Source organism: Puma concolor, chromosome E2, assembly GCF_028749965.1.
Source record: "Puma concolor isolate L17-30 chromosome E2, mPumCon1.1.hap2, whole genome shotgun sequence".
NCBI lineage: Eukaryota > Metazoa > Chordata > Mammalia > Carnivora > Felidae > Puma > Puma concolor.
Window position 1 is genome coordinate 50499327 of NC_141681.1, and position 26038 is coordinate 50525364.

Below are 26038 nucleotides of genomic sequence, written 5' to 3' on the forward strand. Positions count from 1 at the left end.
AGCAAAATAACCATTTCGTTTCTGAAAATGATGCAACAGTTATCAACTATCTCTCGCTGGTCCTAATCTCTCATGCCTTATTATAGTAAAGTATGCTTTCCTCTATCATTTACCTTACAGGTGAGAAAAGTGTACAGCCAAACTAGCTTAGTCAAAAATATAAATGGAAAGAGGTGATACCTGATCGTTCTCCACCTGCTTATCCCCTTAAATTGACGTACATTGTTCCATCCTTCCTGTGCCAAGTCATGATTGTTTTTCTGCTTTATCTCAATCAAGATAATCAGATGGTGTATTACCTTCATCAGTAGAACTTTAACATTGTTTATCCATCCTACTGATGCTAACTGTGTTCTGTTTCTCTAATGGCTTTCCCAAATTCTCCCTTCCATTCCTTTATAGGCAAGGCAAATTGTCCTTGAATTTCACAGAAATGCATTTCAGGAATTGCAATAGTTAATATTATTTTTAAATGCTTATGAACATCTAAGAAATTAAACTTGAGGATGTTGGGGGAAAATAAAGTAACTAAATACCATGGGAACAGACCCTGGGAAACCAAATGCCTGGGACGCTGCAACAAAGAATACGTTGAATGTAGGCTAAAAATGGGCTGTCTGGATGGGGGAGCAGCCTGAAAGACTCTCATGTGCTAAATGGGTCGAGTATGAGGTGAAGACAAGTGGGATTCTTCTATGAATGAAGTACAATATGTTCACAAAGTTGAAGTAAAGCAAACAATATTCTCTGAATCAACGAAAAATGAATAGCAATCTCAAAAAGCCAAAACCCTTTCTCTGGATAAATAAAAACCAACAACTACTTTTAGAGAATGATAACATACAAACTGAAACCACAGAACATCTTGAAAAGAATGATAGTAAAAATACAACACATCAGAATCTATGGCCTTCAACTGTATTGCTGCAAACACATGGACCAAAAGGCGTACATCAAATGAAAAATTAAAGAATTAAAATGAATAAATTAAATATGAAATCCAAAATTAGGAAAAGACAAAAATTAGAAAAAGAATGATAAAATATATTGAAGGAAAGCAGAAAAGGAAAATCAATAAAAACAAATTTTAAATAAAACTGTACAATTAACACATACGAACAAACCACTAGCCTACCTATTCAAGGAACAAAAGATAGGAGGACAATCCAAACGCAATGACAACAGGCAGTCAGTCATCAATAAAGAAATAGAGAATGTTTAAGAAATCCTTAAAGACAACTATGCAAATAAATTTGAGATGTACATGATGACGTTTTTTTCTGAAAATATTATTTATAAAAACTGACCCCAGTGAGATTTACTGACCTGGTCCTAACAAATAGAATATGAAAAGGAAACAAAAATAATAACTTTTCAGTGAAGAAAACTGACAGACACTACTTTATACAAGTTTTTAAGGTTAACAGCACACTGATAAATCATATCGATATCATGTACTCCCGTTATACAATGAGAAGGGTACTTCTCTGCTATTCTTCCCCCAAATCCATAATCTCAGTTTGATCATAAGAAAACAAACAGCCCAAAATTTGGAGGCACTCTACTAAATACCTGACCAAACTGTATCTTCAAAAGTATCAAGGTCAAGAAAGAGAAGGAAAAACTGAGAAACTGTCACATTTGGAGGAAACTAAGGACACGTGATGACTAAAAGTAATGTGGTATCCTGGATTGGATCCTGAAACAGAAAAAAAGACATTAGTGCAAAAACTGGTGAAATCTACATAAAATATTTAGTTTATAGTAATTGTAAAATGTTAATTTGGTAGTTTTCACAAATGTACCACGGTTATGTAAGATGTTATCATCATTATGGGAATGGTATACTAGAACTCTTTGTACCACATTTATAACTCTTCTGTGAATCTAAAATTATTTCAAAATAAAAAGTAAGACAATAACAGAAGTAGACCCCAGAAGAGATGGAAAATCTAAACAAACCAATCTCCATAGGAGAAATAATTTTAAAAATGTGTATTTATGCCCACAAAAAGGTGATTACAATTAGCTTCCCTGTTGGCCAGGTTTCAGTCTCTGTAAACTATTTCCCACTAATGTGAACTAGGGTGCCTTGGAGAAATAGCTAATTCCTGGTCCAGGGCAGGGAAGATATAAGGTGAGTCTAAAACCTCTTGTATTAAAGTGCAAAGAAGCTCTCAAAGACAGAGTGAATAATTTGTGATTTTGGTCATGTAACATTAAGAGGGATCAAATTTACCCTCCTACCTTAAATAACTAGAAAACCCAACAAAATAGATGAAACAATATCATTCAAATATTGGAAAATAGCGCCAGACAGAAATCTCCTGAGAGAAGGGAAACAAATGAAGTGTGCCCCACAAGTACCACATCTGATTGCCTAAAGAGAATTTCCAGAACAAAGCACAAGGAGGGGAAACTAAAACAGTGCAGCTATATCCCTGAGTTGAGAAGACAGAGTAGAGAATGAAGGGAAAGAAAGAGATGCAGAATTTGCAAGTTGGAGTACTAGAAAGGAGGAAGAGAGATCTCTAGAGATCTGTAGAGGAATCTCCTTGAAGCTGGATGAGTATGAATCTGGACATCTGTGTGAGGAAACAAATAACAAAGAATGTACTACCAGATAGAAGTAGGCAGAACATCCCCTGGAAGTCAGAAAGGGCCTGGGAAATTCCTGTTTCCACCAACCAGAATGGAAAGATCCCATAACACGAGGCATCAAACAGAGTCCACTCCACAGAAGGATAAGGCCTCAGTGGGGTGGGGGTGAGGGTGGGGCAAATTATCCCTAGATTAAAAGCTGTTCTGGACCCACCCTAGCAAAACTTAAAAGCAAACCACAAAAGGATCAACAGATTCCAAATTACATAACTGTATCCCAGACCAAAGCCCAAAAATGTGTAAAAGAGTATTAGAAATCCAGCATCCCAACACAGTAAACTTCACAATGTCTGGCATCTAATAAAAAATGATCAGGCATGCAAATAGCAGGAAAATGTGACCCTTACTAGGAGAAAAATGAATCAAAAGAAACAGACCAAGGAATGATGCAGATAATATAATTAGTAGGCAAGGATACTGGAAAAAGCTATTGTAAGTATATCCCATATTTTAAAAAGATGGCTACTCTTCTCATCTTTTAATGTTCTTTTTTTTTGTTTCAAGTTTTTATTTAAATGCTAGCTAGTCAACATACAGTGAAATATTACAGGAACAGAAAGTGATGCATCAGTTACCTACGACACCCAGTGCTTATCACAGCCAGTGCCCTCCTTAATACCCATCGCCCATTGAGCCCATTCCCCACCTTCCTCCTTCCCTCAACCCTGTTTGTTCTCTGTCGTTAAGAGTCTATTTTATGGTTTGTCCCTCTCTCCATAGCTTATTCTTTGTTAGACTCAACATGCAAAAGCATTTATGGGGAATATTTTCCCAAAATTCTTACATGTTCAAACTGTTGCACCTGTACTTTAATGACAGATGATTTAGGCCTGAATCTTCTAATTTTGGGGGAGACTCTTGATGACTGATTCAGTTCCTTTAGTGCTTATGAGACTTTTCAGGTTTTTTTCTTGAGTGGAAATTTTTGTAGATTAAAATTTTCTAATCATTTATTTCATTTGATTTTTCGTTTCTTTTTGGCAGGATGATTTTCAAAATACTGTATTTCACGGCTTCAAGGTTTGTAATGAGGTGGCTTTTTTCCTTACACAGATTATTTTTTTCTTGATTCATGTCGAGAGAGTTGCACCACTTTTACTAGTTCTTGGAGAGAAGCAAATTGATTTGACTTGCTCTTTTGTGTTTGGCTTTCATTTCATTACTTTCTACTTTCTTTTACTATTTCCTTTCTTCTACTTTCTTTAAGTCTGTTATGCTCTTCTTTTCCTGGCATGTCAAGCGGATGATTCACTTATTAATTCTCAACAATTCTTCTGGAATCAAAAAAATCCATTCAGAGGGGCACTTGGGTGACTCAGTCGGTTGAACGTCTGACTCTCGATTTTGGTTCAGGTCATGATCTCACAGCCGTGAGATTGAGCCCTGCATCAGCCTCTATGATTAGGATTCTCTCTCTCTGCTCCTCCCCTGCTCCCTCTCTCTCTCATATAAATAAACATTAAAAAGAATTTTTTTTTAAAGATCGTTTGGGAGAAGCAGCTTAAAATCGAAACAGATAAGCAATAAGAGCCATGAAGAAGTGGTGAATTGGTCCTGAGGATCCACTACTTTTCCCCTGTAGAAACTCATTGATTCCGAGTGCAGCTAGCAGTAAAGTGATAAAAAAGAGGTAGCTGACCATTACCCAAACTGAAAACTAGCACTGACCCAGCTCATTCCCTGATTGTATTATAGTGATCAGCCTGCCATCCTATCAATTAATAGAGGAAAACGTAAATACTCTGGTGGAAGATCCCATCATATGGAAACTGTTCAGTTCTTGTGAACACGATGTCCAGCATACAATCACAATTCCAGGTGACTTAAAGAGGAATTACCAGATGACGAATAATGAGAGGGAAAAAAAGAAAGAGAATCATACCCAAGGATAGTACAAAAAATGAAGGCCTTCAAGAATTCCATAATAGCTTTGATTAAAATGTTTAAGAAAACAGATGAGAAAACAGTAATGAAAAGAAAGTAAATAAAAGAATGAAGAATTTCAATAGATAATTAGATGCCATAAAAGACCACCAAATTGAATTTCTAGAACTGAAAAAGACCACATCTGATATGAAAAATCCATCTTTAAGAGCAGACTCATCATAGCAGAATATGGGATAAATGAGCTGAAATACACGTCAACAGAAAATAATAGAGAGAAAGGGAAATAAATACATGATAGAACTGTGTTAGAAATATCTAACATCACCATAACTGGCATCCCAGGAGAAATAATGGTCAAGCATTTTCCAAAAACTGAACAAAGACTTTCACTTCTCAGTAGAATCTATAAAAGCACTGCAAACCAACTTTTCTCCTGCTGTAAATGCAAAAATAACACTAAGCAGATAATACTCTTGATTCATTCTACACTGTAGAAATTACCATGGTTCTTTTGTAGCAAAGAGAAAACCAGGACCCCATGTTATCTGTTCTCCATGTAGGTGGACCAGCAATTAAAGTGGAATATTTGTAGATATTCTGGACATACACATAATATGAAATTTGTTTCCTTTGCATTGGTTATGCAGGAAAAAGTCCAATAATTCAAACCTTTATTGATTTAGAAAAAGAAGGAATTGTAGGATGGGGCGGAGGGAGGTAAATGAAAGACAGAAAAGATTCAGGTGCTGAAGAGAGATGCCCATTTCCACCTAAGAAAGGTCAAACTAGGCCTTGGAGAATATGAATATGGAGACATTTATCTGGTTTCTCGCTATAGAACATAAAATACACAGTGGAGAAAGCAGCTATTCCAGACAGCAGATTCTACATCACTTCAGGCAGATGTCCTTACCCAGTGAGACCAAGTTAGTATAATTCTCCAACATCACATCTCTGTACAAATCCCTCTGATCAGAATTTAGGCATTCCCACTCCTCCTGAGAAAAGTCTATGGCAACATCACTGAATGTCAATGGCACCTGAAATGACAAACCCACGTATTATTTGTAACAGTAAAGAAAAAATGTTCAAGATGGAATGACTGAATTGCAGTAAGGGGGCAATACAGAAAAACAAGTAAGCGGAGTTACAAGATCATGACACGATCAGACGAAGATAAATAAATTAGCTTCTGAAGTAGAGTGCCAACACAGTCTTGAAGAATCCTGTTGGAGTACAACAAATTTCTTTAAAAATAGAGGAAAACTTTAAACGTATGAAAATGAATTAAGTAACCAAGACTTTCCCAATTAAAGGAAACAGTATATATAAGCACATTACCTACTATGTACCTAAATCAGACACTATTAGTAAATGCACGTTCTGACATTTTTTCTCCTCAGTGTATATGTAAGGAGCATTGTTCACTTTCTTCCCCAAAATGAAATAAAAAATCTATCCCAGCAAAAATGGAGTAACAGGGATTGGATTTACCTTCCCATGTGAAATAACCAAAAACATGGACAAAATGTATGAGACAATAGTTTTCAAAACAAAATATTAGGTAGTGATCATTGAGAGATAAGTAACAAATGCAGTGAACTCTATGATTGCCCTAGCTTACTGCTAGGAGACAGTATTCTACATAATTATTAGAATGGCTAAAATTTAATAGACTGTGTTAGGTGTTGCCAGGGATGTGGAAAGAAATGGAACTCTCAAATACTGATGGTGGGAATGTAAAATGGTACAATCACTTTGAAAAACGGTTTATTTCTTTTTGAAAAAATTGTTTTAATGTTTACGTATTTTTGAGAGAGACAGCGCAAGTGGGGGAGGGACATAGAGAGAGGGAGACACAGAATCTGAAGCAGTCAGCACAGAGCCTGACGCGGGGCTCGAACTCATGGACTGCGAGATCATGACCTGAGTCGAAGTCAGACACTTAACTGACTGAGCCACCCAGGTGTCCCAGTTTATTTCTTAAAAAGTTAAACATCCACGTTACCCAGTCATTCCACTCCTGATGTTCACCCAAGATAAATGAAAGCATATGTCCACACAAAGATTTTGGCATGAAGCATTTTGGCATAGCAGCTTTACTTGTAGTAGTCAAAAAGTGGAAAGAACTTAGGGGCACCTGTGTGGCTCAGTCGGTTAAGCCTCCGACTTCAGCTCAGGTCACGATCTCACAGTTTGTGGGTTCAGGCCCCGCATCGGGCTCTGGGCTGACAGCTCAGAGCCTGGAGACTGCTTTGGATTCTGTGTCTCCCACTCTCTCTGCTCCTCCCCTGCTCACGCTCTGTCTCTCTCTCTCTCTCAAATTAAAATAAAAAAAATTGTTTTTTTTTAAAGTGGAAAGAACTCAAATATCCATCAACAGAAGAATGGATGGAAAATTCTGGTATATCCTGAGACGAGAATACTAATCAGTAATTATATGGAATATACTACTGGAATGGAACATATACTGGAATAAGATATGCAACAATATGGATGAATCTCAACATAAATATGCTGAATGAAATAAGCTAATGAAAGAGCACATGATGTATGATTACATTTATATAAAATTCTAGAAAAATGCAAACTAACCTATAGTGACAGAAAGGAAGACAGCAGTTGCCTGGGCACAAAGGGCAAGGTTGGGAGCAGGTAAGGAGGGGGCGATTATAAAGGGACATGAGAAAAATTTTTATTATCTTGATAATGGTAAGAGTTTCACAGGTATATACATAGGTCAAAACTCATTAAATTCCACACTTTAAACATGAGCAATTTATTGTAAATTAAATTTCAATAAAGCTACTCTAAAGAGACAAAATACACTCAATTATATGTCAGTTATACTTCAAAAAGCTGATAAAGTTTCTATCTTCGGAAATAGTTTCTATAAAATTAAGTAATTTTATCAAGATGTAATATATGTCAAGTTGTGTATCATAAGCATCTCCTTTATTTTCACAAGTTAAAGTTTTCATTTAGTCCCTCTTAAAGACATCAGATTTAATTTTTCTTAAAGTCTTAAGGTGTTATTAATGTTATTAAAATAATATTAAATGTAAAGTATTATGCTATTATGATATTTAGGGTGGACCCAAATCCTAAGCTTTTCCCCACTGTTCAGTATCATCTAGGACGTGTAGTTCTAGATGATCTTCCTTTCTACAATCCCTTACTGAATTCCTGTTCCTGAGTTAGAACACACTAATATAGGATGATCAGACCAACACTGATTGACTCAAGACCAGCTATTTATCTTCCAATACAAAATGGACCTTACTACCTTATTCAGTTCTCAGTGATTCCTTAGCCAGGGCCCTGATGGATGTCTGTCTGTCTGTCTGTCTGTCTCTCGGCACCAATACCATTTCTACCCAAACTGAAAAGCTTTTCAAAGCTGAGGTTTCATCTCACACCTGACCCTGAGAACATTCCTAACCCAATTCTCCCTTACCTCCCTGGAAAACTATGGAGAAAGTGTACCCTCCTGTGATCAAATAGGACCATCACTTCTATCTCATGAAACCACAAACCTGATAAGGGAAGCTCAAATACTTCCTTCCAGGTACTTTACTCTTTCACTCCTTTAACAATGCTCTCGAGAGAAGACTGAACACATAGAAGATAAATGAATTATTTGATGAATAACTGAAAATCAGTTCTAAAAAAACAAGGAGCAAATGAGGAGGACATCATCCTTCTCTGTAAGGGGAGAAACCATGAAATAGGGTCAGAGATACAACTTTCCTAGATAGGGGGCTTGGGGATAAAGAATGAAAGTTTTATATGAGCTAAAAATCACAGTATTTCAGGATAGAGACACCTACCTGGGCCATGGTTTTCAAACCACCTGTCTTCCTCAGGTTTCCTCTATTAGGGAAGCTGAGTTCAGAGAAGCCAGAGCTGAGAGAGGAAAAAGAGGCCTTGAGACCTTGTGTATCTCGGAACTCCAAAAATTATTTAAGGTAGGAGAACCTTTCTTTTTTCTTCTTTATTTCTGCTTCCCACTGTTCTTTCCCACTCTCCACCCTCCCAAACACATTAACACACATCAGGGGATATGACAAGTCCAGAGAAACCCAAGCCCTTCCCCATACCTACAGATACAAGCCACACAAGAGTGGATACAGAACAGGGGCACTCTTGCACCAAAGCTCGATCCGGACACCCACAGTGCCTTATTTTTCATTCTTACCAAGCCAACTGAACCCTGCCTGGGTTGTTCAGTGATTCTGAATAGATCCTCCCCCATCCAGGCCTATGTTCCAGGGTAAAGACCAAGTCATACAACACAAACTGCAACAACCTTTATCCTTCATGGACCTGGACATAAAATCTTTTGCACCAAAGAGAGAAAACAGTAGAGACAAACCTGGAAACCTTGACCACTGTAAAACTGCCTGCCCATGTGAAGTCTTTCCCCTAAGCCAAAACTTTGACTTCTAAGATCCTCTGGGTTGACCAACCTGGATTTCCCTATCAGGATCTACTTTGCTGGCACGAGTCCTTGCCTGTGCCCGCAGCTCCCGACCCACCCAGTACCCACAAGAGAGGAGTGAATTCCTGCTTACTGAAACCACACAGCAACATACAGATTTTTGCAACCTTACGTGATAGGTAGTGTGTACACATTAACATTTAATTAAAGCCTTTTCCCTATATCACGAACAATAAGTAGAAGTGATATGTTTTGAATTTAATTTCTATAATTATAGGGCCAACTTTTTCCCCTAACTATTGCCTTTGAAACCCAGATTTTTTGTTCCCTTGTGTGAAACCTAAGAATAGGTCATTAAAACTTCACCTATCAAAAGATTTACTAAAGAGATGTTTTTTAAGCAATAAGGTACTAACATTTACAGGTATTCAATTGTTGGATTTCAAAGGTTGATGATGTACCACATACAGTAAGGTTGTGGGGAAAAGAACATTTTTTTTTTAATTAGAGAGTGAGAGCGAGAGAGAGAACACGCAAGCACAGGAGAGGAGCAGAGGAAGAGAGAGAGAATCCCAAGCAGGGATTCTCTGTTCAGTGAGGAGCCTGATATAGCACTCAATCCCATGACAGTGGGATCATAACCTGAGCCGAAATCAAGAGTCAGATGCTCAACAGCCACCCAGGTGCCCTAAGAGCATTCTTATGGTGTCCTGTGGACTTCTGAAAACCTAGTGCAGTTGAGACATGTAAGTAGAATTTTCCATAAGAATTTAGCCATGAAAGGCCATTTGTGAGTTTCCATCCAAAGGAAATAACTGTAAAATGTGCCTAGAGATGTATAAAGGAATATTATAGATACTAGTTAAAATTAAAAGAAAAAACTGGAGAGAAATCTAAAGGTACTAAATCTAAAGGTACTTAGATAGATGGTCAATTAAATAAATTATAGTGCATTCATGCAATGGAAAGTGAAGCAGACTTTGAAAATGACTGTACAGACCATTGGTTCTCAACAGGGGAACATTTAGCAATGTCTGAAGACATATTTGGTTGTCGAAATATGGAAAGGGCTGCTATTGTTTCTAGTGAGTAGAGAGCCAGAGGTGCTGTGAAACATCCTGTAATGTACAGGAAAGCCCCCTTCTCCCCACAACAAAGAATTATCTAGCTGAAAATATCAAAAGCATTAAGACTGAGAAACCCTTGGGGCACCTGGATGGCTCAGTCGGTTAAGCGTCCGACTTAGGCTCAGGTCATGATCTTGTGGTCCGTGAGTTCAAGCCCTGCGTCGGGCTCTGTGCTGACAGCTCAGAGCCTGGAGCCTGTTTTAGATTCTGTGTCTCCCTCTCTCTCTGCCCCTCCCCTGCTCATGCTCTGTCCCCCTCTGTCTCAAAAATAAATAAATGGTAAAAATTTTTTTAATGAGAAACCCTTAAGTAAACTCATTAAAGGAAGATAACCTAATCCAGAGTCTGTATATTATCCACAATGCCAGCATACAATAAAAATTATTAAACATGCAAAGAAACAGGAGAAGGCTACTGATAATCAACAGAAAAAAATCTCAGTATAAACAGATCCAGAGATTATCTACATAGTGAAGCTAATAGACAAGGACTTAAAAACATTATATTAAGATGTTCAAAAAAATAAAAAAAAATATGGGCAAAATGGGATGCAAAATGGGTTCAATTGGTAGATCACATGACTACTGATATCAGGGTTGTGAATTCAAGCTCCATGTTGAGTGTAGAGCTTACTTAAAAAAAGTGGGGGAGGGGCACCTGGGTGGCGCAGTCGGTTAAGCGTCCGACTTCAGCCAGGTCACGATCTCGCGGTCCGTGAGTTTGAGCCCCGCGTCGGGCTCTGGGCTGATGGCTCAGAGCCTGGAGCCTGTTTCCGATTCTGTGTCTCCCTCTCTCTCTGCCCCTCCCCCGTTCATGCTTTGTCTCTCTCTGTCCCAAAAAAAAAAAAAAAAAAAAGTGGGGGAGGGGGGTTCATCTGGCTGGCTCAGTCAGACTGCAAAATGAAGCATATCAATAGAGATTTAGAATCTTAAGAGATTCACATGAACATTTTATAAGAATAGAATACTGAAAATTAAGAACGTATTGAATTGTCAATGTCAAGTCAAATTAACAATAATCTTATGCAGAAAGAAAAAAGGAAAGAACAGAGCAGAATGTAAGAGAAATACAAGAGATAGTCAAGACATGAGATTGAACACCTAAAAAAATAAGACAGGAAATTTACTTGAAGAAGCAATGGACAAAAACATCACAAATCTCTTGAAATGCTTTGATGTATGAATCAAAAAACTCATCAAACCTAACCAGATAAAATGCGCAAATCCATACCTAGGCACAGCATGGCCAAACAACTGAAAAACAAAGTTTAAAAACATATCTTAATAGTATGTTGTTAAAGGATATCAGTTATAAGAACACAACAAGAGAAAGAGTTCATTTCTCAACAGAAATTATAGTAGCCTAAGAATGGAATCAGATCTATAAAGTGTTGAAAGAAAAATATGACAACTGTGAATTTTATACCCGAAGAAAATATTGTTCAGAAATGAAAGTGAGGGGCGCCTAGGTGGATCAGTCAATTAAGCATCTAACTCTTGATTCTGGCTCAGATCATGATCTCATGGTTCGCGGGATGGAGCCCTGCATGGGGCTCTGCGCTCACAGCGTGAAGCCTGCTTGGGATTTTTCTCTCTCCCTCTCTTCTGCCCCTTCCCCCCTTGCTTGCTCTCTCTCTCTCAAAATAAATAAACAGTTAAAAAAGAAATGAAAGTGAAAGAAAGACCTTTTCTAACAAAAGCTTGGAGAATTTCTTATTAACAGACCCACAATACAAGAAATACCAAAGGACAGCAATCAGGCTAAAGGCAAGTAATCCCGGATGGAAGTGTGGATGTACAAAAAGTTAGGACAGTATATATATGAATAATATGACTAAACAAATGGACTGTTTTAAAGCAACAAAAATAATAACACTTGTGGGGCTTGTAATGAAGAAGAAATGACAGTAACACCATAAATGGAGTTAAACTTAAAATGGTCTCACATTATTTGGTAGGTAGTAAAAGCCCTAACCTAAAGGAGACTATATTAAAGATGCAGTCAAAAATAGCTCAGTTAAAGAATTATAGAATTATACAAAGAATTAAAGAATTATACAAAGATGTACAACCAGAAAAACCTAACAGAGAGATAAAATGAAATAATAAAAAATACTTGATTAATTGAAAATAAGACAGGAAATGAGAATGAGTAGGACAAACAAAATATATCCCAAGATTACAGACTTAAATCAAACTCTATCAGTAATTATAGTGAAATATAAATGTACTAAACATTGCATTTAAAAGCTAAGATTGTCAGATTAGATTGAAAAGAACAACAGGATCAATTATGCTGCTTATAAGAGATACATTTGAAACATAAAGACACAGACATATTAAAGATAAAAGAGTGGAAAATGTATTAGACATTAATTAGAAGAATGCTGATGTTAGTATATTAATAACAGATACAATGGGCTTCAATGCGAGCAGCATTGTAAGTGACACGTTGTACAATTCAACAAGAACAAAATGGGAGTCTTACATTTCTTACGTACCTAATAACACAGCTTTAAAATATATAAAGCGAGGGGTGCCTGGGTGGCTCAGTCGGTAAGTGTTCAACTCTTCGTTTCAGCTCAGGTCATGATCTCACAGTTTGTGAGTTCGAGCCCCACATTGGGCTCTGTGCTGACAGTGCAGAGCTTGCCTGTGGTTCTCTCTCTCCCTCTCTCTCTGCCCCTCTCTTGCTCGCTCACTCTCTCAAAATAAATAAATAAACTTAAAAGATTAAAACAAATAAATAGGGGCGCCTGGGTGGCGCAGTCGGTTAAGCGTCCGACTTCAGCCAGGTCACGATCTCGCGGTCTGTGAGTTCGAGCCCCGTGTCAGGCTCTGGGCTGATGGCTCAGAGCCTGGAGCCTGTTTCCGATTCTGTGTCTCCCTCTCTCTCTGACCCTCCCCCGTTCATGCTCTGTCTCTCTCTGTCCCAAAAAAAATAAATAAAAACGTTGAAAAAAAAAAAAAAAAGAAAAAGAAAAAAAACAAATAAATAAAATATGTATAGGAAAGCCAACAGAATTAAAGGATAGTTTAAGATTTTAATACCCTTTCAAATGTTTGAGATTTTAATACCCTCCATTGGTAACCAATGACAGAAAGAGAAAAAAAATAAACAAGGCCATAAAACTTTGAATAGGAGTAATCAAATTGACCTAATTGAACATTGTACTCCCAAACTATAGACTATATACACATTCTTTTCAAATGCTCACAGTGTATTTATCAGAATATTCTGGGCCATAAAACAAGCATCTATAAATTTCAAATGATTAATATCAAAAAAGAATGCATATATTCTGAAGCCTCTGGAATTAACTTAGAACTTAAAAACAGGTATTTCTCAAATGTTTCCAAATATAAAAAGTTCACTTCTAAATAAATACAGGTCAAAAAACAAATCATAATGGAAACCAGACCTGAATGATCCTGAGAGTATGATATAACACAACTTGTCAGATGCAACCAAACCAATACTTACAAAGATATTTTTTACCTTAAAAAAATTTTTTTAATGTTTATTTATTTTTAAGAGAAAGACAGAGACAGAGCGTGAATGGGGGAGGGGCAGGGAGAGGGAGACACAGAATCCAAAGCAGGCTCCAGGCTCTGGGTTGTCAGCATAGAGCCTGATGTGAGGTTTCGAACCCACAAACCATGAGATCGTGACCTAAGTGAGCTGAGGTCAGACATTTAACTGACTGAGCCACCCAGATGCCCAACATTTTTTACCTATGTTTTTTTTTTTTTAATAAATGCTGCAGATAAATGCCATTCATTGTTTAATCTCCATCATAGTTGTTAGATGTACTACAGATATGTTGACAAAGCAAGTAAATTAGTAATGAAATTACGATGGAAACCCTGTGTCAAATTATGTCAATGCTAATAAATCTGGAATTTATTTTCTCCCAGTGGACAGCGTGAGCATTTGTAATAATTGTCCACTTAGGTTATTCTTTCTTTACACTCTTTGACCCCCTTGAGCTAAACATAAATGTATGTATTATCAAAGTATAAAGGTTAAAAATCAATGATCTACCTTTGGAAGCTAGAAAAGCAAATTTAGAAACCAGTGACATAAAAAACCCACATATACAACAGAGAAAAATGAATAAAGCCAAAAACTATTTCATTGAAGAGATAATATTGATAAGCCTCTAGCTATACTGGTCTAGAATATAAATGCCAATATCAGGAATATGAAAGGAGGTATCACTACATATATTATAGACATTAAATTGATGACAATTTCATGAACAACTTTATGCCAATAAACTTGAAAATGTAGATGACATTTTAAAATTCCTTGAAATAAATTTAATTGAACTGATATAAGAAATGGAAATTCTGAATATTGTTGTATTTACTAAAGAAAGAAAATCTTTGGGGCACCTGGCTGGCTCAGTCAGTCAAGCGTCCGACTTTGGCTCAGGTCATGATCTCACTGGGTTCATGAGTTTGAGCCCCATGTTGGGCTCTGTACTGACAGCTCAGAGCCTGGAGCCTGCTTCAGATTCTGTGTCTGCCTCTCTCTCTCTCTCTCAGAAATAAACAAACATTAAAAAAAAAAAAGAAATAAAACCTTTATTAAGGAACTTCCCATAAAATGTCAGGCCCAGAGGCTTCAGTGGCAAATTCTCCCAAACACTGAAGGAATTAAAAATACTAGTAAAACTCAGTATCTTCTAGAAAACAGAAAAAAAATGGACCATATCATGAGGCCAACTGTAGTATCAAAACCTGACAGGGATATTAATCACAAGAAATGAAAATTACAGCATATCTCTCTCATGAACATAGATGGAAGCATATTAAACCAAATATTAGGAAGCATAGTAAACCAAATGGTACCAGTGATAATAGATGATGAGAAGGATTTAATGTAGAAATACAAAGGTCGTTTAATTTTCAAAAAATCAATGTAACTTTCCAAACTTAAAAAATAAAGGAGGAAGCCATTCATACATTTTGTCAGATGGAGAATCTTTGATAATATTCAACCACAGTTCATGATAAAAATTCTCGACAAACTAGGAAAAGAAGGGAACTTCTTTAATTTGATAAAGGGAATCTACAGAATAAAACTACAGCTACCATTATATGAGAGGTGAAATATGGGTCGCTGGCCTTCTGAGTTCAGAAACAAGGTAAGGTTGTCCATTCTTACCAGTTCCATTAAATTTTATACTATAAGACCTATCCAGTACCGTAAAGAAAAAAAAAGTGAAATGAAAGGTAAGATTGGAAAAAAAAAGTAAAGCCATCTTTGTTTGCAGATAACATGGTTTTGAACACTGAAAAAAAAATTCAGTTCTACAAACTATTAGGATAAATGAATTCATTAGCAAGATTGTTGAATAAAAGGTCAAAGTATAAAACAATTAATTGTATTAAAGCAAAGTTACTGGAAAATGAAATTTCAAAATCCCAACAGTTTATGAAAAAAAAAAACTAAAAAATACAACACTTTGGAAAAACCTAACAAAAGAGGTACAAGACTTTTAGACTGAAAACAACAAAACATTAAGAAATTAACAATTAAACAAATGGAAACATATTCTATGTTCAAGAATTGGAAGACTCAATTTTAACTTTTAATTCTCTCTAAATTGATCTAATGATTCAATGCAACTCCAACAATATCAGCAGGATATTTTTTTAAAGAAAATTAACAGCCAATTTGACAAGTTATATTAAAAAAAAAAAGACAGAAAATTAACAAACTTGTTCTGCATTTATATGGAAATGCAAAGAACCCAGAATAGTCCAGGCAATTCTGAAGAACAAAGTTGTCAAAACCACATTATTAGATATCAAGACATGACAGAAAGCTACTGTAATTAAAACAGTGATAGTGACACAGGATTGACAAACAGACCAATAGAACAGATTCCAGACAGAGACTTGCACATATATAGTCACATTTTTCAAAAAAGTCTGATTGCAATATAATCAGAAAGGATAGTCTTTTTCAACAAATGGTGCCTGAGCAATTGAGTGTCTGTGTGCAAAAAAATGATTTTGACCCTGATTCTACTACATAGAGATATAAATTCAAGATGGATCATACGCCTAAGTTTGAAAACTGAAACAATAACCCTTCTGGAAGAATAGGAAAATATCTCCAAGATTATGGATGTGCAAAATTTCCCCCGTTTTTAGTTTAATTTCTATTTTTACTTATTTTAGACTTAGCGAAAAGTTCCAATAGTACGGAGAGTTCTTTTTACCCCTCACCCCAATGTTAACATCTTACATAGGACAGTAATCAAAACCAGGAGATTAACAGTGGGACAATACTAGAGATGGCACATCTAATTCAAATATCACTAGTTTTTCACACTAATGTCCTTTTCTTTTCCAGGATCCTATACGTGATCCCACATTGCATTTAGCTACTATTTGTCCTTAGTCTCTTCCAATCTCCATGGTCTCCTCACGGTAATAGTTTTCAACTGCCGCCATAACAAACCACCACAAGTTTAGCTTACAACAACACATATTTATCATCTCACAATTTCTGTGGACCCAGAGTTTGCACACAGTTTAGCAGGATGCTCTCCTTAGGCTGATCTCATAAATTGCAAACAAGGTGTTGGCTGGGCTGTGTTCTCATTCAGAGGTTCACCTGGGGAAGAACCCACTTCAGAGTTCATTCGCATTGTTGGCAGAATTCATTTCTTTGCAGCTATACGACTGAGGGCCCCAGCGTTTTGCTGGCTGTCACCTGGTGGACACCCTCAGGTCCTAGAGGCCACCTGCGTTTCTGGCAATATGGGCTTCTCCCGCATGGCCGCTTACTACATCAAGCCCTCAAGGAGAGTCTAGCTCTAGTCTGCTATAACGGAGTCTTCCACGACATGATATAACCACAACAGTGACATACCATTACTTTCACCATAATGTAACTTTATCACAGGAGTGACATCCCCTCACATTTGCTATTTTCTCTTGGTTGAAAGCAAGTCAGACGCTCAGCTTGTATTCCAGGGGTGGGGACTATACAATGGCACAGACACCAGCAGGCAGGAATCGAGCGGTCACCATACAGTCTGTCTACCGCACCTATCTTCATGACCTTGCCATCTTGGGGGGAATACCAATCATTTTGTCAAATGTCCCCCCACTTGGTTCTTCTAATATTTTCATGATTGGAGTGAGGTCACGTATTTTCGGCAGTACCACAATGATGTTGTGTCCTTCTCTTCGCACCATAAGAAAGGGCCCATGATGCCAATGCCTTATTACTGGTGAGGTTAACCTTGAACACTTGATTAGACTGCTTTCTGCTGGGTTTCCCCACTGTAAAGTTACTATCTTTCCCTTTGTAGTCAATAGGCAGCGTGGGAAATATTTTGACACTACAAATCCTTTCTCTCCTCAAATTTTCACCCACTAGTTTCAGCATCTATCAGTTGATTGTGTCTGAAACAACTATTTCTGTGGTGTTTGCCTAATTGCCATTTTCTATCTCCCTCTTCCCTTCTACACTCAACACCTGGAATTCTACCATAAGGAGGAGCTGTCCCTTCTTCCCCAGGAAAAGATGTCTTAAACAGAACAAAGATGCAATAACCGTAAAGAAAAAGACTGATTAAAATTAAGACCTTCTCTTCATTATAAGATATCATTAATAAAGTGAGTCAGAAGCTCTAGGCTAATGAAAGATATTCTTTCTTTTTCTGATCTCAGGTACACACACACACACACACACAGGCATGCATATGCTTACATACACACACAAAGGACTTGTATTCAATATGTATATAATTCCTACAAATCAACAGGAAAATGGCAAAAAAAGACCAAAAAATGGACAAAAGATTTGAATACTTAATAAAGAGTATATCAAAATGGACAGTATCATATGAAAAGATATTACATAACCACTTATCAGAAAATGCTAATTAAAATCACAATGAGATACTACTGTGCATCTATCAGAATGGACTAAAATGAAACGATTAACAATATCAAGTGACGGCCAGTTTGAAAAGTAACTATACTTTGCAGTGGAGAGTAAATGAAGTCAATCACTTCCGCCCATAAGTACATACCCAGGAAAACCGAGAACAGATGTCCACATGAAGCCTCGTACAAGAGTGTTCATAGAAGGTTTATTCCTAACAGTCAAATGCGGAAAACAACCCATTGTCACAAGAATGGATAAACAAAGTGTGGTATGGTGACACAAGGGAGTTGGCATAATGTGATCATATGGTGACAGGGCTGCTAGAGACAGAATGGTGTCTCTTCCTGTGAACTCCTAAAGCAGATCACCTGAATTTCTCCTCGTGGCCTCTCACATAGTCTATCTTATTCCTACTTTGATTTCATTTCCTTACTGGATGACAAGTAATTTGAGGATAGCAACTATATCTTTTTGTCACTGTATTCCAGAGTACAAGCATATGGATATATTGTAAATATCTGGTATTTGACTCAAATTTCAAAACTAGAAATTTATCCTTAGGGAATGACTGTAAAAGGACATAAAGATCTATGCATAATGATGTTCACTATAGACTAATTTAGTTGGTCATCAAAAATTAGAAACATAGGGCGCCTGGGTGGCGCAGTCGGTTAAGCGTCCGACTTCAGCCAGGTCACGATCTCGCGGTCCGTGAGTTCGAGCCCCGCGTCGGGCTCTGGGCTGATGGCTCAGAGCCTGGAGCCTGTTTCCGATTCTGTGTCTCCCTCTCTCTCTGCCCCTCCCCCGTTCATGCTCTGTCTCTCTCTGTCCCAAAAATAAATAAACGTTGAAAAAAAAAAATTAAAAAAAAAAAAATTAGAAACATAATAGCTAACGGTAGGCAACAGATTAAATTATGGGGAGAAGGGCTTGGGGGTCCTGAGAAGGATGATGCACCTGCATGACCTCACACACAATTCACAGATAATGTCACTGGTAGGCAGGACATTTCAGAAGAAGGAAAAGAAAGGGTCCCATAACTTTACAATTAAAGTGCATTTTACGAATAATGAGGATATACAAACTCACCTGAACTTTAACTTTTAGATGTGTAACAAAAATTCTTTTTGCTCTCAGTATCTTTTTTTTTTTTTTTTTTAAGAGACTGGCAGCACTGGGAAAAGAGAAAGCAATCATGAGACATCAGGATTTTCTTGGATAGCACAGTAACTTCTAACACCAGTCCCACACACACAACCAGACTGGGAGTAGAAAGGCAGTGTTGACCTTCCCAGTATGAGAGAGGCCAGGATCACTGACGTCTCGGGTGGAATCTATCTCCAATTCACAGCATGTTCCTGGGGCCGGAGTTCTGGAAATGCTGTGGTTAGGAAACATGTAGGTGACCTCTAGGAGCTTCCAGGGGGGATCCTACTCCTACTCCTGGGACCTCATCAGGTCTTTCCAAAAGCCTGCCTTGGGGCCACATCGAGCTTCAAAAAAAAAAAAAAAAAAAAAAAAAAATCTTATCTCAAGATCAAGTCTGTGTGACCTTGCTGTAATTCTCCATTCTTCCATTCTAAGGCCCCGAATCTGGCTTCCCTCTTTTATCTGCGGCCGTCCCCAAGTGGCTGTGAGGACACAGGGCGGAGGATCCGCGGAGCCTAGAGCCGTGCGTTCCAATGACAACCCACACGGCCACACAACCGTCGGTCACCCATAAGCCATGAAGTTAAATAAGCACAAATCAAGTATCTGTCACTGACATGCAAACGCAGACGACGTCACGGAGACACGCTGTCACACACACATACACACACGCAGGCACGCATCTCGGGGGCACACAAATCTCTGCTGCTCGCGCAGACACAGGCCTGAGACTCCTGGCTCTACACGCCCTGTCATCTCCCGGATTGTTCTCTTCTGGAGAGCCTCTCATCCCCTCCGCGGGTTGCGTCCCGCTCTGGTCAGAGTGCGGAAGCCTCCGCTGATTTTTATCTTTGGATAGGTCTTACTCACCACGTAGGGACCACAGCTGTTTGGACACCGGAAAAGGACTCAGGGGTCGAGGGGGATGCGAGCTCGGTGGCTTCTGGGAAATGCAGTCCAGCGGGAGCAGCCCAGGCAGCAGGGAGCGGGCGGTGCCGGCGCCTGTGCTCAGAGTGCGCAGGCGCAGGCTTGCGCCTGCGCGCGGCGGAAGAGACGCGGACCTGTGGAGTGCGGTGTTCTCAGGTGGTCCCGCATGGGTGGAGAAGGCGAGTGGGATGTAAGTCCAGGCTGTAGGACGCGGAGCAAGGGCATGCGGACTCCGGGGCCTCGACCCTGCCGGCGGGAAGTGGAGGTAGCAGGCTCCTGGGTACCATAGTTCCCTAGGTGCGAGCTCTGTGAGGGGGCCTGGACTTTCGTCCTTCGCGCCCCAAGGGTGGCACCTGCGCCTGCAGTAGAGCCAGGACCACCGCGGATGTTAAGTATGCGTTTGTTTTAAAGAAACAATGCCTCGGTGTGTGTAGGTGTGTTTGGGTTTTCATTCTCCGTGACACTGGGGAACCCACTGTGCGTCTGTACTGTGTGTGTGTGTGTGTGTGTGTGTGTGTGTGTGTGTGTGTGTGTGTGTGTGTGTGTGTGTGTGTGTGCGCGCGCTTGTGTTTCTGTGTGTGATTCAGACCTTGTTACTTTGGATGCGAAAGTGGTTTGTTTTTCAGATTTTAAGGCTGTATAAAATTTATTAAGCCCTGTTCTTCCTTACGCCTACATCTCCGTCCCAAAATTCCTCGTGCCCAGTAAGTTGTCTTTCTATTAACGTCGAGTCTGACTGACTTCTGTCCAAGAGGTGTCCTAGCAGGGCCAACTCATCCATGAGGCAAGGTGGCAAAATGCCTAGGGCCCACAAGAAAAAAATTCTTTTAAAATCAGAATTAAAAATGAACGTTTAGGTCAAAGCGGCCCTGTTTCTTTCCATTTTTAAATACAATACTAAATACTTAAGTATGCATCTCCTATAGGGTATAGCTCCTATAGTGGCTGTAACTGTCCATTGTGAGTTGGGTTCTCTCAGACTCACTAGGTCATAACATTGTAGATGAAAGTGGTACATCTGGAATCAAGTATGATCAGGACCAGAGTGCACAAGCAAGCTACCGGAGTATGTAACCCTGGTTCCATTTCATTCACCATGGTTGCATCAGCACCTCTCCCTCAGCTCGTGTGTGTACATGGCTTCCTGGGGGATCATTTATGACCAGCAGATAGAAGAGGAGAAATCCTGAGTTTGATTTCATGTATGTGTTCATTCAATATGCAAGCCAGGAATAGATGGGCAGGATACCATCACCCCATTCAGGAGTGGCCCTGAAGAACAGTGACAAATGAAAATTCTCCCTGTGGAGTAAGAAATTTATCAGTCTATCTGGTGACCCACTTCGTGTGAAAGGATAAGTGACCTAAAGTTAGAACGTATATAAACTCATGTGCAGCAGTACACGGATTGTCAATTGGTAAGATATTTGAGAAGAACAGTATTAGAAGACCAAGGAAAAGGAAGTCTGAGGAAGAGGGATGTGGAGAGACATGGTAGTAGGCATGAAGTGTATGTAAACAACCTTGTATTTCATGTTAGTACCCACCAGAGAGCATGTGTGAGCGACACCAGATCAGGTAGACAAAATGTTGCGGTCAGTTAATATCATTTAGTCTTGTCATGTTTTACTAATTGTGGCACTATGGTGGCACGGATAGAAGCTACCTCTGGGCCAAACAACATGGGCTTTCATTTACCAAAAATGATGTAACTATTAATACCACGAAATATTCAACTTGCTAGCAACAGAGACAAATTCGGAATCCCAGATATGACACAGTCCCTCAAGGAGACCAATCAACCATTTGGTGGCAGAGCAGAACTGCTTCCACACTGGACAGGAATTAACACATATTCTGATTATAGGTTTACCTTTCCTGTCCACAAAGTCTTCAGCTAGCCCTAGCATATGAAGGCTTACAGAGCTTTTGACCGTTGTCATGGATCCCAATAACATTCTATCCAACCAGGAACCTACTTTTCTCTAAAGGAGATGCAGGAGTGGACTCATGACCGTATGTTCCACTGTATTATATATTATACCAACCAAAAACTGCCAACCGGATAAAGCATCAAAAGGCCCTTTGAAGACACAGCTAACATGCCAGGTTGGAGGCCATACTTTGCAAGGCTGGAATGCCATCCTCTAGGATACAGGAATCCTTTGAATAAAAATTAAGTGAAAAATATAAATTTATAAATCCCAGAAGTTCAGTGAACTCTAAGAAGGATGAATAACAAAGAAAACTACAGGGAGGCACAACATAATAAAACTGTCTTAAAGCAAATATAAAGAGAGATTTGTGAAAGAAGATGTATAAATGACAAAAATGATTGCCAACTTGTCATTAAAAAATTGAAAGACTGAAGACAATTGAACATCATACTTACAGGGCTGAAAGAAAAGAAATAAGAAAGAGTAACCCCAAATTATTCATCCAGTAAAAAATCCTTCAATAACGAGAGCCAAATGAAGATATTTTTAGATTAAAAAGAGAGTTTATCATCAGAAGACCTTAACTACAAAGAATGCTAAAGGAATTTCTGCAGGCCGAAGGGAAAGATATCAAATGAAAACATTTTTAGGAAGAAAAGAAGTGTGCACAAAACAATAAATGTGTGGGTTATCTTTTTTTTCCCCAGTGCCTTTAAAACACATGACTGTTTAAACAAAACTATAACATTTTGTTGTGTAATTTAAAACATATGTAAATGTAACATATTTAATAAGTTCAATATAAAGTATAAAAATAAATGGAACATTACAGGTGCAGCTAAGATAGATTAAGTCCACTACAGCCTATATTCCCCATGGATTACAATCAAACTCTGAGAAAAATACAAAGAGCAACTACCTGAGGGCTTTGAAAAGCAAATAATAGCAGGAAGATTAAGGAGGGAAGTCAAAACTTCAAGATCGATTAGTGTGGCATGGTGAATCCATTTATTATTATTATTATTATTATTATTATTATTATTATTACTATTACTATTCCCCCCTTTTATCTCCTGGCTTTAAACTAATGGTTGGCCAAATTGGGAAACACCTGAGAACAGAGAGGTAAAAATTCTGAGAGAAGCTTATCTTCTGACCCAAGCACTAGAAAAGAGGGCCCCTGTGACTCTTGAGAGTATGGGGGGGGGGGGGAATCCCCTTTTTTTCTTTTTTTTCCGCCCCTTTCCTGCTGCCTGCCCAAGGCCAACACCATTGGTGGAACTGCACTAACGTCAGTGCATATGAAGTCGTGAGTTAAAACCCATTTCTCTAGATACAGGAACTGAGAAAAGAGCTTTTCTTATGTAGAGTGTGGGAGTAATGGCCAATGTATGTTTCACTTTCACCACTGTAACCCCAACATTGTCATCTGGTAGTGTAGAAATATGTGATAGGGTATGAGGCTAAAACTCTGATAGAATCTAATCTTTTGGTTCAAATAAACTTGAAAGAGGGCCTTTAGGATCCAAAGTTCAAGAGGAGATTGAGAAGAGGACATTGCTGAAGGAGACACTTTAGTTCTGTGGATGAACTGATAAAATTTGAGGGTCACCCATAAGCTGCACATTCACAGAATATACCCAAAGAAATGCAGAAAAGACATTGCTCAGAACTCAACTAATTTCTAAGTGGCTTAGTGAATGACAGACCCAAACAGTATATTCAATGTTTTGGAACCAACACATACAGAAAGTGAGGCAGACTTTGTGATTTGAACCTAATCCAGTTGATTGCCTGCTAAAACAAACAAACAAAAATAATATACTCCAGAGATTTTAATAGGAACCACAGTCTCTTAATGTTTCATTAAAAATGTCTGGGAGGGCACCTGGGTGACTCAGTCGGTTGGGCGTCCGACTTTGGCTCAGGTCATGATCTTGTGGTTTGTGGGTTCGAGCCCCGTGTCGGGCACTATGCTGACAGCTCAGAGCCTGGAGCCTGTTTCGGATTCTGTGTCTCCCTCTCTCTCTGCCCCTCCCCGTTCACGCTGTCTCTGTCTCAAGAAAAAAATTTTTAAATGTCTGGGATACAATCCAAAATTACCTGATACACAAGAGCCAGGAATATATGACCAATTTCAAGGGAAAAGACAATTAAGAGATGCCAACCCCTAAATGTTCCAGATGTTTGAATTACCAAAGATTATTTTGTTACAATAATAAAGCAAGTATTATAACCATTTTCCATGAAGCAGAAGTAAACACTCTTGAAATGAATGGAAATATAAAAGTTCTCAGGAGAGAAATAACAACCATATTGAAATTTTAGAACTTTAAAATACAATGGCAAACTTAAAAATTCAAAGAGCATCATGGCAGATAGAGATGACGAAGGCAGCTCAGTAAACTTTAAAAGTGATTAGTAGAAAGTATCCAATCTGAAGTAGGAAAAGAAAAATTAGAAAAATCTCAACTGAGCCATACTGACCTTTGGACCCATATCAAAAAGCCTAATATACGTGTTGTTGGAATTCCAGAAGGAGAGAAGAAAGAGGTATAAGATAAATTTTGGAGGAATCGTAGTTGAAAACTTCTCCAGTCTTTCAGATTCAAAAGGACATTTTTCATATTCAAACAACTCAATAAAACCCAAACATGTTATAATAAAAGAAAGTCACTGGACTTATAATAGTTAAACTATAAGAGAAGAGACCAAAGATAGATTTTGAAATTCTTAAAAGCTAGTAGAAAAAAATTTCACATTATAAATAAGAGAACAATGTTTCACATCACTGCATATTTCTGATTAGAAACTATGTGAGAAGACAGTAGAACAACATTTTAAATATGCTGGAAGTAATGAATTGTCAATCCAAAATTCTATATCTGGGAAAAAAATTCAAATGTGAAGACAAAATGATGAAGGGAAAACTAAGAATTAGTCACCAGCAGACCTACTGTAAAAGAAATGCAGATGAGAAATGATACTAGATGAAAAATCTCAGGAAGGAAAGCAAAGCAACAGAAATGGTAAATATTTAAGTAAATATAATATGGTGTTTCTCCATTTAAGTTCTTTAAATATGCGTGATGATTGAATAAAAAAATCATAATGTCTGGTACGATTTTTTTAAATAATAAGTTTTTTTTTCATTTAATTTTAGAGAGCACGAGTGGGGGAGAGGGACAGAGAGAGAGAGAGAGAATCTCAAGCAGGCTCCATGCTCAGTGTGGAGCCCAAGGTGGGGGTCAATCCCATGACCCTGGGATCACAACACAAGCTGAAATCAAGAATTGGATGCTCAACTGACTGAGCCACCCAGATGCCCCCTGGTATGATTTTTCAATGTAGATACATATAATACATATGGCTGCTATACCATAAAGAGAGATGACAGAAGGACCTGAAGGAAGGTTGTAAAGTTTCCATGTTTTATGTCAAGTCATAAAATATTTACTCAAAGTAGTATGCAAAAGTTTATACACACACACACACACACACACGAGTTTGTGATTATATATATATATATATATATATATATATATATATATATATATATTTCCCAGACCAACACTAAAACAAGTGAACAAAACAATTAAACACCAAACCAAAGTAATAGACTAAAAAGACAATATATAAATAAAAATGGAACACCCAAAAATACGCAAACAATGCAGAAGAAGATAGAAAACGTGGAACATAGAAACAGAAAAGGACAGAGAATAATAAAATGGTAACCCAAATCAAACCATATCAATAATTAAAGTCTAAATATACCGAGTAAAAGGAATGTTTGTCATATGGTACATAAAGCCATGACTCAACTGTGCTGTCTTCAGAAAAATCACTTTAAGGGGAGCTAAGATGGCAGCATAGTAGGAGGAACCTAGGCTTGCTTCTTCCCTCCAACATAGCTAGATAACTACAAATCATTCTGAAAACCTGGAGTGCCTGCGTGGCTCAGTCAGTTTAGTGTTAGGCTCAGGTCATGA

At 38.2% G+C, this 26038-nt stretch overlaps 1 protein-coding gene across 4 annotated transcripts in view; it reads right to left on the reverse strand.

Annotated features, from left to right (window-relative positions):
• Positions 1–20214, reverse strand: part of ZNF404 (zinc finger protein 404) — a 53438-nt gene extending 33224 nt beyond the window's left edge. Inside the window, exons 1-5 of one of the 4 annotated variants that reach the window (XR_015244930.1) lie at positions 20053–20210; positions 19123–19207; positions 8379–8454; positions 5462–5588; positions 903–1699 (exon numbers count right to left, since the gene is read on the reverse strand). Coding sequence is in view for 1 of the 4 variants with exons in the window: in XM_086690015.1 (XP_086546141.1) it covers positions 5462–5588; positions 19123–19230 (235 nt within the window). In the remaining 3 variants the exon portion in view is untranslated. The other 3 variants (XR_015244931.1, XR_015244929.1, XM_086690015.1) reach the window with 3 other exon arrangements.
• Between the last annotated feature and the right edge of the window lie 5824 nt (positions 20215–26038).